Here is a 13,825-nt window from a genome sequence, read left to right on the forward strand (position 1 = left end):
AAGATAAATGTCCTCAGGCCTGGAGCTCTGGCTTTGTGACTAAACAGTAATCACCTGTCAGTGTTAAGTACTGTTTCTCCAGTATAATCAATGACACAACATTCCGTGCACAACACACAGCTTAGCCATAGGGCCAGGGTAACTACTGGCAAAAAAAAAAGAAGATGGAAGCTGCTGGGCTTTGCCACCCCACCAGAGAAGCAGATTGGCTGCCACAGAATATTCCAAAAACTCCCAGACTTAGGGCAGGGAACTGTGGAGGGAGTATCCTAGGACACAGCAAATACATAGTCCCCTTGTACTTCCCTGGAAGTACAAGGGGACTATGATGCTTAAGTTCATGTGTCACCTTGGCTAAGTTATGGCGTCCGGTTGTTTGGTTAAGTAAGCACTAGCCTGATTGATACTGTGAGGATATTTAGTGGATTTAAATCATCAGTAAGTTGTTTACATTTATAGTTGATTATGTCTACAATCAACTAAGGAGATTGCCTTCAGCAATGAGAGAAGTCTCATCCAATCAGTTGGAGGCTGTAAAAGGAGAACGGATGATTTCAGCAGTCAGAAGGAAGAACTTCCATTACTTCTTCAGCCAGCCAGCTTCTCCTGGAGAATCCATTGAAAAACCTTCATTGAAGTTCCCATTCAGACTTGCCTATCCCCATAGTCACATGGGCCAATTCCTATAACAAATCTCATAATATTTACATTATGTATGAATAGTATTTCCTGTTAGTTCTGTTTCTCTGGAGAACCCTGACTGATACAGGGACCCACAAAGCAAGGAAGGTATAAAATTCCTAAAATCTTGCCCCTGGCAGCAGCTTGCTATAGGGAGCCCACCATGTCGGTTCAGCTGCATGTGACTTCCCCTGAAGGCTGCCTCTAACTACTCCAAGAGGGACATATTACAATCCTCTGTGGAAAGTGCCACAGTAGTGCTCTGAGTTGCTTCTATGTGTTTCTGCTGAGAATTTGAACTTCGTGGAATTCTGCTACAAAGGAGCTCACTTCCTGCCTATTCCCATCCCCCAAGCCCTGAAGACACAGAAAAGAAAGATTCTTCTCTTCATTAGTCTGCACAAGAGGCTTGTAGCTGAAAACCACTGGTAACTTGGAACCTAAGGGAACTATGACTTCATGATGGTAGATGGGAGGTTTCACCAGATGCTGAGAAACCTGAGAAAGAAAGAAGATCTTTTTTTGTAGATATAAGGAATTTGTAATGGGATATGTTCTGTTTACATAACCACCACAAAAGAAAAGCCATGCTTCCTTTTCCTTCCTGTGAAGTGGAAGAACTCCATGGTTGGTTCTGATGAATTTAAGGCTCGTACCATCTAAGAACCTTGCAAATACATTTGAGCTGTCAGCTTGTGGGGATGAGTTGTTTTTATGGGAGGCATAATTCTCATTAAAAGTTCATATGGATGGCCAGGACCAAGATGGCAGCATAAGACACTCAGGGTGCCATTCACCTACAGAATCTTTCAACAAGTAGCAAAAACTGGCAGTCTTCATCCTCAAAATTCCAGAAGTCAGTTGAAGTGTTGGAGAAACTGGGTAAGTGCCAAATCAAGAAATGCAGCTTTTAAAAATGTAAGAGAAGCCTGTGGCACCCTTGCTGGACCCTCCCCCTCTACAAGTTATGTACAAGGGAATCTCAATAAGATTGCATGCCAGTTTCTCATCAGAAACCATAAGGGCAAAAAAGCAGTGGGATGAAATACTAAAAGAAAACAATTGCCAACCAAGAATTTTATATCCGGTGGGACTTTCTTTGCAAAGTGAGGGAGAGATTAAGACATTCCCAGATAAACAAAATCTGATGGATTTCATCACCACTAGACCTGCCCTACAAGTAATTATAAAGAGACTTCTTTGAACTAAAAGGAAAGGACACTAGACAGTGGATCAAAGCAGCATAAGGAAATAAAGTCCTCCAGTAAAGGTAACCAGATAGGTAATTATAAATGCCAATACTATTGTATTGTAATTTTGGATATGTAACTCCACTTTTTACTTCTAAAATGCAAAACCATGAAAACTAATGATAAATCTATGGTTTTAGACATATAATGTATAAAAATGTAATTTGTAACAGTACAACCAAAAGATGGGGATGGAAGGGGTATTGAAGTTAAGTTGTTATCAAATCAAATGTGATTGTTATAGATTTAGGATGTTAAATTTAAACCCCATGGTAACCCACAAAGAAAATATGTGAAAAATATATACAGAAGGAAATGAAAAGGGACTTAAAATGGTACATTACAAAAAAAAAAAAATCAAATACATATTAAAGAAAGTATTGATGAAAGAATTGAGGGTCAAAAAGGTATAAGATTTACAAACACCAAATAGCAAAATGGCAGAAGAAAGTCTTGCATTATCAATAGTGACTTTAATTGTGAATGGATCAGTCTTTCCAGTCAAAAGGCAGAGATTGCCAGAATGGATAAAAAGGAATGACCCAGCTATATGCTGTTTACAAAAGACTCACCTTAAATTCGAGTACACAAGCAGGTTGAAAGTGAAAGGCTAGAAAAAAATATATACCCTGCAAGTAGTAACCAAAAGAAAGTCAGGATAGCTAAGTTAATGTCAAATAAAATAAACTTTAAGTAAAAACTTTTACAAGACACAGGGCAGATAACTCTAAAGGGGGCAATTCAACAAGAAAACATAACAGTTATGGATAGATATTCATCTAATGGTGGAGCTCCAAAATACATGAAGCAAATATTTACATATTTAATGGAGAAATAGACAGCTCTACATTAGTTGTAGGAGACTTCAACACACCACTTTCAATAATAGATAGAACATCTAGAAAGATCATCAGTGAGGAAACAGAAGACTTGAACAACATTATAAGTCAACTAAAACTAACAGACATGTATAAGACACTTCAACAGCAGCAGGAATACACACTCTTCTCTAGTGCACATGGGTCATTCTCCAGTGTAAATCATATGTTAGGTAACAAAACATTTAAAAACATTGGAATCATACCATGTATCTTCTCCAATCACAGTAGAATGAAGCTAGAAATCAATCACAGAGGAAGAAATGGAAAATTCACAAATATGTGGAAATTAAACAATGTGCTCTTAAACAGTGACTTGGTCAAAGAAGAACTCACAAGTGAAATTAGAGGTGAATGAAAATGAAAACACAACATACCAAAACTTATGAGATGTAGCACAGGCTATGCTGAAATGGAAATTTATAGCTCTAAATGCTTACATTTAAAAATATCTCAAATAAGAGATGTAACTACACACCTGGAGGATCTAGAAAAAGTAAGAGCAAACTAAATCCAAAGCAAGCAGAAGGAAGGGAATAAAAATTAGAGCAGAGATCAATGAAATAGAGAATTTTTTAAAAATAGAATCAGTAAAACCAAAAGTTGGTTCTTTGAAAAGATTGATAAAATCGACAAACCTTTAGCTAGTCTCACAAAGAAAAAAAGAGAAAGAGAACACAACTAAAATCAGAAATGAAAGGGAGACATTACTACCAACCCCACAGAAATAAAAGAGATTATAAGAAGATACTATGAACATTTGTACACCAAAAATTAGATAACTTAGATGAAATGGACAAATTCCTAGAAACACACAGACTACCTACGTAGACTCAAGAAAAAATAGAAGATCTCAACAAACTAATAAAGAGATTGAATCAGTAGTCTAAAACCTCCAACAACACAACAACAAAAAAGCCCAGGACTAGGTGGATTCACAGGTGAATTCTACCAATCATTTCATAAAGAATACCAATCCTGCTCTAACTCTTCCAAAAAATTGAAGAGGAGAGGACACTACCTAACTCATTCTATGAGGCCAACATCACCCTAATACCAAAGCCAGATAAAGATCCTACAAAAAAAGAAAATTACAGACCAATATCTTTTATGAATATAGATACAAAAATCCTTAACAAAATACTAGCAACTGAGTCCAACAGCACATTAAAAGAATTATACACCATGATCAAGTGGGCTTTATTCCAAGTTTGTAGGGGTGGTTCAACATAAGAAAATCAATTAATGTAATAAACTACATTAATAGAACAAAGGTTAGAAAAAATGTGATCATTTCAATTATTGCAGAAAAGGCATTTGACAAAAATCTTGCACCCTTTCTTGATAAAAGCACTTAGAACACTAAGAATAGAAGGAAACTTCCTCAACATGCTTAAGAGCATATATGAAAAAAGAAAACAACCAGCAAATATCATACTTAACAGTGAAAGACTAAAAGCTTTCCCTTTAAGATCAGGAAAAGACGAGGATGCCCACTGTCACCACTATTATTCAGCATTGTATTGGAAGTTCTAGCCAGAGCAATTAGGCAAGAAAAAGAAATAGAATGCATCCAAATTGGAAAGGAAGCAGTAAAACATTTTCTATTTGCAGATGACATGATCCTATATACAGAAAATCCAGAAAAACCCACAACAAAGCTCCTAGAGCAAATAAGTGAATTTAGCAAAGTGATGGGGTGCAAGATCAACACCCCCAAATCAGTAGTGTTTCTAGACTAGTAATGAACAATCAGAAGAGGAAATCAAGAAAAAAATTCAATTTACAATAGCAACCAAAAGAATCAAATATCTAGGAATAAATCTAACCAAGGATGTGAAGAATTTGTACACAGAAAACTACAAAACATTGCTAAAAGAAATTAAAGAATACCCAAATAAATGGAAGAACATTCTGTTGTTAAGATGCCAATTCTACCCAAAGCAATTTAGAGATTCAGTGCTATCCCAATCAAAATTCCAAAGCCTGCTTTGCAGAAATGGAAAAAGCAGTCACATTTATATGGATAGGTAAGGGGCCCTAAAGAGCCAAAGTTATCTTGAAAAAGAAGAATGAAGTTGGAGGACTCACACTTACCAATCTTAGAACTTGTTATAAAGCCATGGTAATCAAAACAGCATGGTACTGGCACAAGGACGGACATATACATCAATGGCATAGAATTGAGAGCTCTGAAATCAACCCTCACATTTATGACCAACTGATTTTTGACAAGGAACAAAGACCACTCAATTGGGAAAGAGTAGTCTCTTCAACAAATGGTACTAGGAAAACTGGATCTCCATATGCAAAAGAATGAAGGTAAACCCCTACTTCACACCATATAAAAAATTAACTGTAATTGGATCAAAGATCTAAATATAAGAAATCAAACCATAAAACTTCTAGAAGAAAACATGGGGAAGCATCTTCAGGACCTTGTGTTAGGCAATGGTTTCTTAGACTTTACCCCCAAAGCACAAACAATACAATAATTAATAATATAATTTAATAATATTTTTTCAAGTACCACACTAATGGAATGTGTTAATAATAGAGAAAATTGTGTGTGAATGGAGAGTTTATGAGAACTCTGTATTTTCTGCATTATTTTTCTGTAAACCTACAACATCTCCAACAAAAAACAAAACCAAAAACAAAACAAAACAAAAAAACAGTCCATGAGATTTCCATCACAGAAGCATGTTTCCCCATGGCTAGCTCTTCCCCAGGCTGATGCCAACATGGTTGCTGTATCTATCAAGATGAACTTCAGTCACTTAAAACTCACCCCAGCTGATCACAGTGCCATAGCCAGTGTGGTGGAATGTGATAATTGTAGAGAAAAATAGTCACCATATGTAACTGTCTCCTGATATTCCATTTCAATAGCTCTGAGAGAGATAATAGTCTAGGACATCCTGCTTGGGTTGGAGTTAAACATATTCCTGCTTCAGAAGAACCTTAAAAATGAGTTTATGCTCTTTCCATGGTAAGTGTTAGGAATTGTGTACAGAACACTGTTCCAGGGAGACATACTCTGGCTGGTTGACAGCCCTTGCTCAAAGAGACAATTGTTGAGGAAGTCCTTTGAAAGACCTTGTTTGTGACCCATCACCTAGAGGTCTCAGTGTGATTCATAAGTCCTCTGCCTCTAAAGCAATCTCTTTCCTGAGGGCAGTTCTTTCCAGTGGGAGACTATAGGATATGGAATAGGGCCTGCTGTGCTGTGAAAGGGAGTGTGGGGCAGGAGAAAAGGAGGGGGAGATGCCCTCATGGTGCCTCCTTCCTTAGTTGAGCTATCCACTCATTCACCCTTCGGATCCTGCAAGGAGAAGTTTCTTGAGAGATTTACTGAGGGGTTTGGTATTCTGCCTTCATTTTCCTTGGATAGTACAGGGTGAGCAAGCAGAAGGGGAAAGAGGTAAAGTGTAAACCTTTCATAAAGGTCTTAAAAATCTGCCCATTCTTGGAGCAGGGCAAGGCTCTTCTGTGATTATGCATGGCCATGACCTTCGCATGGTGTGGGATACTTTGGAACTCGTAAGACAGTCTCAGTTTGAATGCAGAGAGACATGGACTGCCAGAGAGGATCATCTGAGCTGAGCTACAGAGACCACTAGGGACAGGCCCAAGACTGATACCTTGCAGAGCCCAAGACATTCTGATGGTTTCCTACAAGTCATTCTCTTTCCAGCTCATTCTGAGTACCCAAACAGGTCTCTGAAGGTGAAGGTTATGAGTTAGAAACAGCCTAGTTTCTTAACATTTCGTGAAACCTTTTACTACCCCTTCTGTTCGTTCGCTCATTCATTTATTCAACAAATAATTATTGAGGGCCCACTTGTCATGGGCCAGGGAAGGTTCCTGCCCTCATGGAAATTACAATGTAGAAAAAGGGAAGAGACATTAAGTAAGGAAACAAACCAACAAAGTTACTGACTGTTGTAAGTGCTGTGAAGGAAACAAACAGGAGGATGAGATAGAAAGTAACTGGAAAAAGCCATTTGTGCTGGTTTGAATGTATTGTCCCCCCAAACGCCATTATCTGTGATGTAATCTGGTGTAGGCAGACCTATGAGTGTTAATTAGATTGTGATTCTTTGAGTGTTTTTGTGGAGATGTGCCCCACCCAGCTGTGGGTGATGACTCTGATTGGATAATTTCCATGGAGGTGTTGGCCTGTCCATTCAGGGTGGGTCTGAATTAAATTACTGGAACCATATAAATGAGCTGACAAACAGAAGAACTCAGTGCAGCTGAGAGTGACATTTTGAAGAGGAGCCACAACCAAGAGGGACACTTTGAAGAATACACAGAAGCAGAGAGAGTAGCTGCAGATGAGAGACAGTTTGAAGATGGCTGTTGAAAGCAGACTTTTGCTCCAGAGAAGCGAAGAGAAGACAAATGCCCCAAGAGCAACTGATTGTGACATTTTTGAGGAACTGCAGCCTAGAGAGGAACGTTCTGGGAGAAGGCCGTTTTGAACCCAGAACTTTGGAACAGAGGCCAGCCACGTGCCTTCCCAACTAACAGAGGTTTTCCAGACACCATTGGCCAGCCTCCAGTGAAGCATTAGTGAACTAGAACACCATTCTATAAGAAAGACCTCTGTGAAAGGAGCATTTGAATTGAGACTTGACACATAGAAGGAGCCAGCCATGGGAAGAGCTGGAGGAAGAGCATTCCAGGCAGAGGGAATATGAAGATGCAGAGGCAGAAAAACCCTGGTATGTTCAGGAACAGAAAGACTGTGGCCCAGACATAGTGAGAAGAACAGTTTGGGATGAGGTCAGAGAGGAGGCAAGAGCCAGGTCATGTCATGCCTTGGAGGCTGTGGTCAGAGTTGGAATCTTATTCTGCAGCAATGGGAAGTCACTGATGGTGTTAAGCAGGGGTGGTTACATAATTAAAGATCACTGTGTGTTCACTGTTGCATTGTTTGTAATAGCCAAATTGTAAACACATTCAATCAATATGGAACTGGGGGAATAAATTTAGGTTCATTAGAATGGTGTGCAGCCATTAAAAGCTGTGTACTGCTGTAGAAGAGTTTGCAAGAAACACTAAGTGGGAAAAAAAGGAAACAGAATAAAGTATATAATATGCTTCCATTTGTATTTTAAAAAGACGTATGTGTGTGTGTGTGTGTATACACATACACATATACACAGGCTGACATGTATATAGGATGTCACAAAGTATAAGAAGCTGGTAACAAGGGTTGCTTCTGGGGAGGAGAACTGGGGCACAGGACTAGGGTGGGAGGGAGACCTGCTTGTCATAGTATATGCCTCTGTACTATTGGGATATTTACTCTGTACCTGTTTACTAATTAAAAAAAAAAAAAATACATCATGTCCAAAACCTTTGGGATCACTCTACTGTGAGGAAAATGGGTTGTAAGAGGGCAAGAGTAGAAGCTGAGAACCAGTTAGAAGGCTCTGGCAATGGTCCAGGCAAGAGATGATGGTGGCTTAACCTATGGGATTGGTAATAGAGATGGAGAGAAGTGGATGGATTCAAGATGTACTTTAGAAGCAGAGCCAGTTGGACTTGGTGGAATTGCTGCTGTATTCTACATTGATATTCTCACTCACCCTAACTTAAGAAAGTTTTGTGCTTTAGAAATTGGAACTGGGCATGCCTGACCCTACCCTGAGTTCTCTTACATCTTTTTTGGAGGAGAAGGTTCTTGGGCTCCTTCCAGGCACTAAAAGCCACAGAATTCCAGAGAACCCCAAATCTAATGCATCACAATATGGAAAACATAGTTCTGGACAAGTGCCTCTTTCATATCTACAGGCAGTGGTTATAAATAATTTTAATGACTATAAAAACAAAGTTACACTGAGGAAGACCATTCATTTCTCAACGGAGCTTGCTTTCTTTTCAGAGAGATGCCAAAGGCCAGTACCTGTTTGATCTTCTTTGCCACCATCTGAACTTACTTGAGAAAGACTACTTTGGCATCCGCTTTGTGGACCCAGATAAGCAGCGGGTGAGTCAATATTCAAAGCCCAGAAGTGGACAGGCTTAGTCAGTAAGAATAAGGCCTTAAATCAGCACTTAGATTCAGGATTTAGCCTCAGGAGTCAGGGACTAGCCCGACTCTGCAGCTGGGTGTCATCCCTTCACATCACAGATCATTAGACCCAGAAGACACCTTAACTAGAACTCACCTAGCACAGCCCATCATTTTACAGACACTGAAATGGCAGCCTAGAGAGCCTAAGTGATTTGCCCAAAGTTGCCCGATTGGAGGCAGAACAGCTGGACTAGTGCCGTGCGCACCAAGGTCAGATCACAGGCTGAGCCTCCCCTTTCTAGTAAATGGGCTGAATCACGTTGTTCTGGTTAGGAAGGGCCTCGCCTGAGGTGCTGCACCAACCCAATCGGGCCAGCACCTCCGGACAGGACAGAGAGAGCGTCCAATTAGCACGGGCCTTTCATTACCTTTCAAACAGATAAAGGGCATTAATAAGGACTGTGATATTCCAGGCAGATACAGGACCAAACCCATTACCCTCAGGCCCCAGCCTACCTCTCCAGCTATCTCCCCTCACCCATCTCCTCTTTACTATGGTCCAGCCAGACAGAACTGTGGACCTCCAGACGTGTCATCCCTTCCTGTTTTTCAGAACCTTCACCTATACAGCAACCTCTTTCTGGATCATTTCTTTTCCTTCTAGTCTCTTCCCATACTCCACACTTTTCTTCTACTAACTCCTTGCCACGCTTGAGGTCTCAGCTTAGGATGATGCTGCTTCCAGGATGGCTTCCCTAGCTCCCACTCTGGACTAGGGGCTGCTCCGATGTATTCTTTATTACCCCTGTCATGGCATTCATTAAACCATACCGTAATTATCTGTTTGATTACCTGTTTTCCATGAAGGTATGAACTTGATCTCATTCATCACTTATCCCACATAACTAGCACAGGCCTAGCATGTAGCTGATGATCAACAGATGTTTGCTGAATGAGTGAATGAGTGAGTGAGTGGTGTACAGTGCCTTATTGCTCCATCTCCATTGGCCCAGCTGCTCAGCTCACAGACACCTGCAGTTTCTATAACTTCTGCTCATCAGCCCTTTGCTCTCTGTGGGGGGTGTACTCTTGGGCATCCCCATTTAAAGTGGGAAAGCATGCAGAAGCATTCAGGTCTCTACATTTCCCTTCCCTATACTGCTACCCTCACCTCCAAAATATCACCATGAATCCAGAAGGCCATCCTTTCATGGGTCCACCAATTTTCTCCACAGCAGCAAACATAGGCTTCATATCTGTCATCACTGGGGCCCTTAGATCCCCAGGGGGCTCTCCAGGTGTAGCCTCCCCATCGTGCCCAGGGTCACAGACACCAAATGGACAGACTCCTCACCATGCCAGGGTCCAGTGCTCTTTTGTTCTTCAATGCTCTCAGCTACTTTGTCCTCCAGGTCACATCTAGGGTTTTATGCTAAACACATGAGCTTTAGAAAAGAATCAGAAGGACTGTGTCCCTTTCCTTTGATACCCCTTACCCACTTCACTGATGAATTTCATTCCTCCTGGCTCAGCAGAGACTTTTGGGCATCATCAGTGTCTGGTAAGTAGTGATGAGGTCAATTCCTCACCTCGAAAAGGCTCCCATGTCCTGGCATAGAGACTCCTTAGCTCCAGCAAACACAAGACCAAAAAGTGGCATGAAACCAGGAAGTTACATGTCCTCAAGTGCTGCAGGTGCCCATGTATGTACAATGATGACAGAATGATGGACTATTTTTACAAATGTTTTTTGTTTGTTTGTTTCAGTCTCAGATGTCTCTCTTTAAGAAGGAAGGCCAGTTACCACCCAGATATCTTCATCTCCCAGAGGGAGTGGTATATGAAGATATAAGGCAAATGGGTCCTGTTCATGGTTTTTTAGTCAGGTCGGAATGTGCTTGAGGAGTGTAAAGGTATATATGGAACTGATAAAGATTAAAAGGAGAAGGAGCTAGAAGAAAATTAGTGAATAGGAAAGAGGAGAAAGAAACATTCATGGAACACACACTTAATTCTTTCAGCTGTTTCCTGAGCACTGAGTTATATGATATTTCATTTAGTCCTTACCACAAATGAGATGGGTGCCCACAATGATATCCATTTTCTAGACGAGAAAATAACACCTCAGACAGGTTAAGGACTTGCCCAAGGCAGGTAGCAAGCTGACTCCAGAGCCTATGTGATTCCTAAGAGCCCCTGCTGGATTCATACCCAATTGCCTCTGAAAGTCATGTGATTCTATACCTTGAGGGAGAGGTTAAGGGAGTAGGGCTTGAACGCAAATCTGAGGGTCGTGGGGAGATGGACCTTTAAAGGATTTGTAATCCTAGAGTCATTAATTTATGGTACGGTTGGAGGAGGTAGGTTTCCCATCTGCTCCAGGGAATAAGGTCCTAAAGTAAGCGTCCTCTCCTCAGTCACCAGGTGGTCTTAACCAGCCCCTGCATCCAACCTCACATCACCCCTTACTCTGCAGGTGTCTTCAGGGTGTCTGGGAACTCTCCTGATCCTCCTGGTGGAGCTGCTCTCACTCACCCTCCTACTGTTACCAGCTCAGGCCCAGGGGCCTCAGAATGCTCTCAACCTCTTTTTCATACCTTTTCAAGCCTCCAGAGTCTAAAGATCAGACCACACTGGCCCATACACCCAATACAGAAGGAAACTCCTCTCTCTGGATCATTTTCCTCTTCCTGACCCACCTGCCCCCAACCCTATGTTATCAGTTTGCTAGTGATTCTGGGACCCAGATTTAGCTGGATTTTGCCCAGATTTTGTAGACAGTGGCAAAACGCAGAACTGACCATCACCATATTCTTGGGATCAAGATTTCTCTACCAGATCCTTAAAATATCTTGGACAAGTTGTGACAGCTTTCCACTCACTCCCACCCTCTTCCTAATCTCTAGACTCAGTCCTTTCTTAAGCTCTCACTACTGTACAAACTGAAGTCTTCTCTCCAGCTATTGCCAAAGGAAATAGCCTTTTGGTCACTCAGCTTCATCTGCCCTCTGCTGATAATGCATCTCACAATCATTCCTCCTATTTTTTATCTTCCCTTGTTTATTTCTTTTAATCTATCAGTCTAATGTCTAGGGATGTTCTCTTTACTGAGTTCCAGACACTTGCTATGTTCTCCTTACTGTACACAATTCCAGTGTGTTATGAACCAACAGGCCTCCTCCACCTGCACAGGCATGGCCTGGAACCCCAGTTGTTTCCGTGCAATTTCTTCTCTTGCCTTTGCTTTCCTGTGGTGCTGAGCCGAGGTGGTCCATGTAATGTGAGAAGGACCTCTTAACCACATTGAGTGGCTCTAATGAGCTGCTGGCCTCATGGGAACTCAGATCAGAGGAAGCAAGAGAGCAGAATGTCAGCCCAGATTATCCATGTGTAGCTGATGGAAGAACTGGCTCTTAGTGGGTCCATTAACTGCATAACCCATGCCCAGACCAGAAGGTGGGAGCTGGGAATTGAGGGAGGCCAGGATGCTGCCTGCATGGCCCTGGCTGCTTTCCTTCCAGAGGGAGGCCTCTGCCAAGACGTTACACTCAATGGAAGTAGGCAGAAAAGAGGGAGGCATTGACCCAGTCCCTTTGTCCATTCAACAGCTGCACATTGAACACTCTGTTAAGTGATGGAGTAAACAAGGCAGACAAGTTTTCTGCCCTCACAGAGCTTACATCTAATGCCTTTAAGCTAATTCCAGATAATCAAACCCCAAATTATAGCAGCTCTAGCTCTTTGCAAATTGGTAGGGTTCCTGATTAGCATAAAAACCACAAACATTAATCATGAATTTTATGAGGCACCCAGGTAGAACTGAACTATATAGAATGGCCTCGTTGTTTCCTGACCGAAGCCAAACATAAGTAGTGTGGGAAAAATATTTTGCTACTGTGCCCTGCCTCTGAAAATCCGAGGGAAACAGGATTCACCTATCCTTCACATTCGTTGTGGTTAGTTAACTTATGAGAGTTAGACTTTAAACATCCCGGATACCAAGAAATCATGAGTATGTGTTCTCTAACACAGGGGTTGGCAATTGATGCTACTGAAAGAAAGATGGAATTTACACCAGCCATATCCAGGCCTGCCTTTTCACCATTTATGAAATACCACCTGTCAATACGTTTAGAGCTACTACCAATAGCCTCTGTCACCAATCCCTGCCGAAAAAAAGTTGACACAAATACACATCACCCATCAAAGTCAGCACTTCCCACGTGGGGCCTGTCCCCCTCACCGATAAGTGCATCCACTCGTACCTACTGGCATGCCAGAAACATGGCTCAGAACTTTGGCACCCTGTTTTGGAAAGTGGCATTTCTAGGGAAGCCCAGAAATGGCATCTGATGCTGGAACCCTTCTTCCCTTCACAGCTGGTTCCATGAGGAGCTTATTTCAGAAAATCTTATCACTCCTTACTCTCCAAACCTATATTTCATATGCTTTGAGGCTTCTGTCACCCCAGGCTACAATCTGTCTAGCTATTTAAATTGGATAAAACAAGTTATATTTGACACTGCTTCTCATTAGGGTTTTCTTGCTCTGTGTTCTCGGTTTCAGCACTGGTTGGAGTTTACAAAGTCTGTTGTGAAGCAGCTGAGATGTAAGTATTCTCCATGAAAAGACCAAAGCCTCACCCTGGGGGTGGGGCGGTGGGATGAAACCTCCCACATGTAATGAGTCTTGGTCTACACGTGTGATTTACCGCTGTACTGAGTATAAGTTGGCCCTCAGCGGGTGAGGGTTTTCTTCTGATGCTTCAGAGGCCTGTGCATCCCAGGCAGGGGTCATCTGGGGGAGAGTCTTCCCTGATGGGCGCCTCTTTTCCTCTGTAGCCCAGCCTCCGTTCACCATGTGTTTTCGTGTGAAGTTTTACCCTGCGGACCCTGCTGCCTTGAAGGAGGAAATAACCAGGTGAGGTCAACGTCCTCCCCACAGCCCCTAAGACCCATCCAGGAGGACAGGGAAGGGGGACTGTGAGC

At 41.8% G+C, this 13,825-nt stretch overlaps 1 protein-coding gene across 3 annotated transcripts in view; it reads left to right on the forward strand.

Moving 5' to 3' along the window:
- The window catches only part of FRMD5 (FERM domain containing 5), a 295,156-nt gene that overhangs the window by 241,410 nt on the left and 39,921 nt on the right, over window positions 1-13,825 (forward strand). For all 3 annotated transcript variants that reach the window (XM_037834108.1, XM_037834110.1, XM_037834109.1), the window contains exons 2-4: window positions 8,706-8,810; window positions 13,404-13,446; window positions 13,679-13,757. In XM_037834108.1, coding sequence (XP_037690036.1) covers window positions 8,706-8,810; window positions 13,404-13,446; window positions 13,679-13,757 — 227 coding nt within the window. The remainder of the gene's footprint in view (window positions 1-8,705; window positions 8,811-13,403; window positions 13,447-13,678; window positions 13,758-13,825) is intronic.

Source organism: Choloepus didactylus, chromosome 4 (genome assembly GCF_015220235.1).
Source record: "Choloepus didactylus isolate mChoDid1 chromosome 4, mChoDid1.pri, whole genome shotgun sequence".
In the NCBI taxonomy this organism is placed as follows: Eukaryota; Metazoa; Chordata; class Mammalia; order Pilosa; family Megalonychidae; genus Choloepus; species Choloepus didactylus.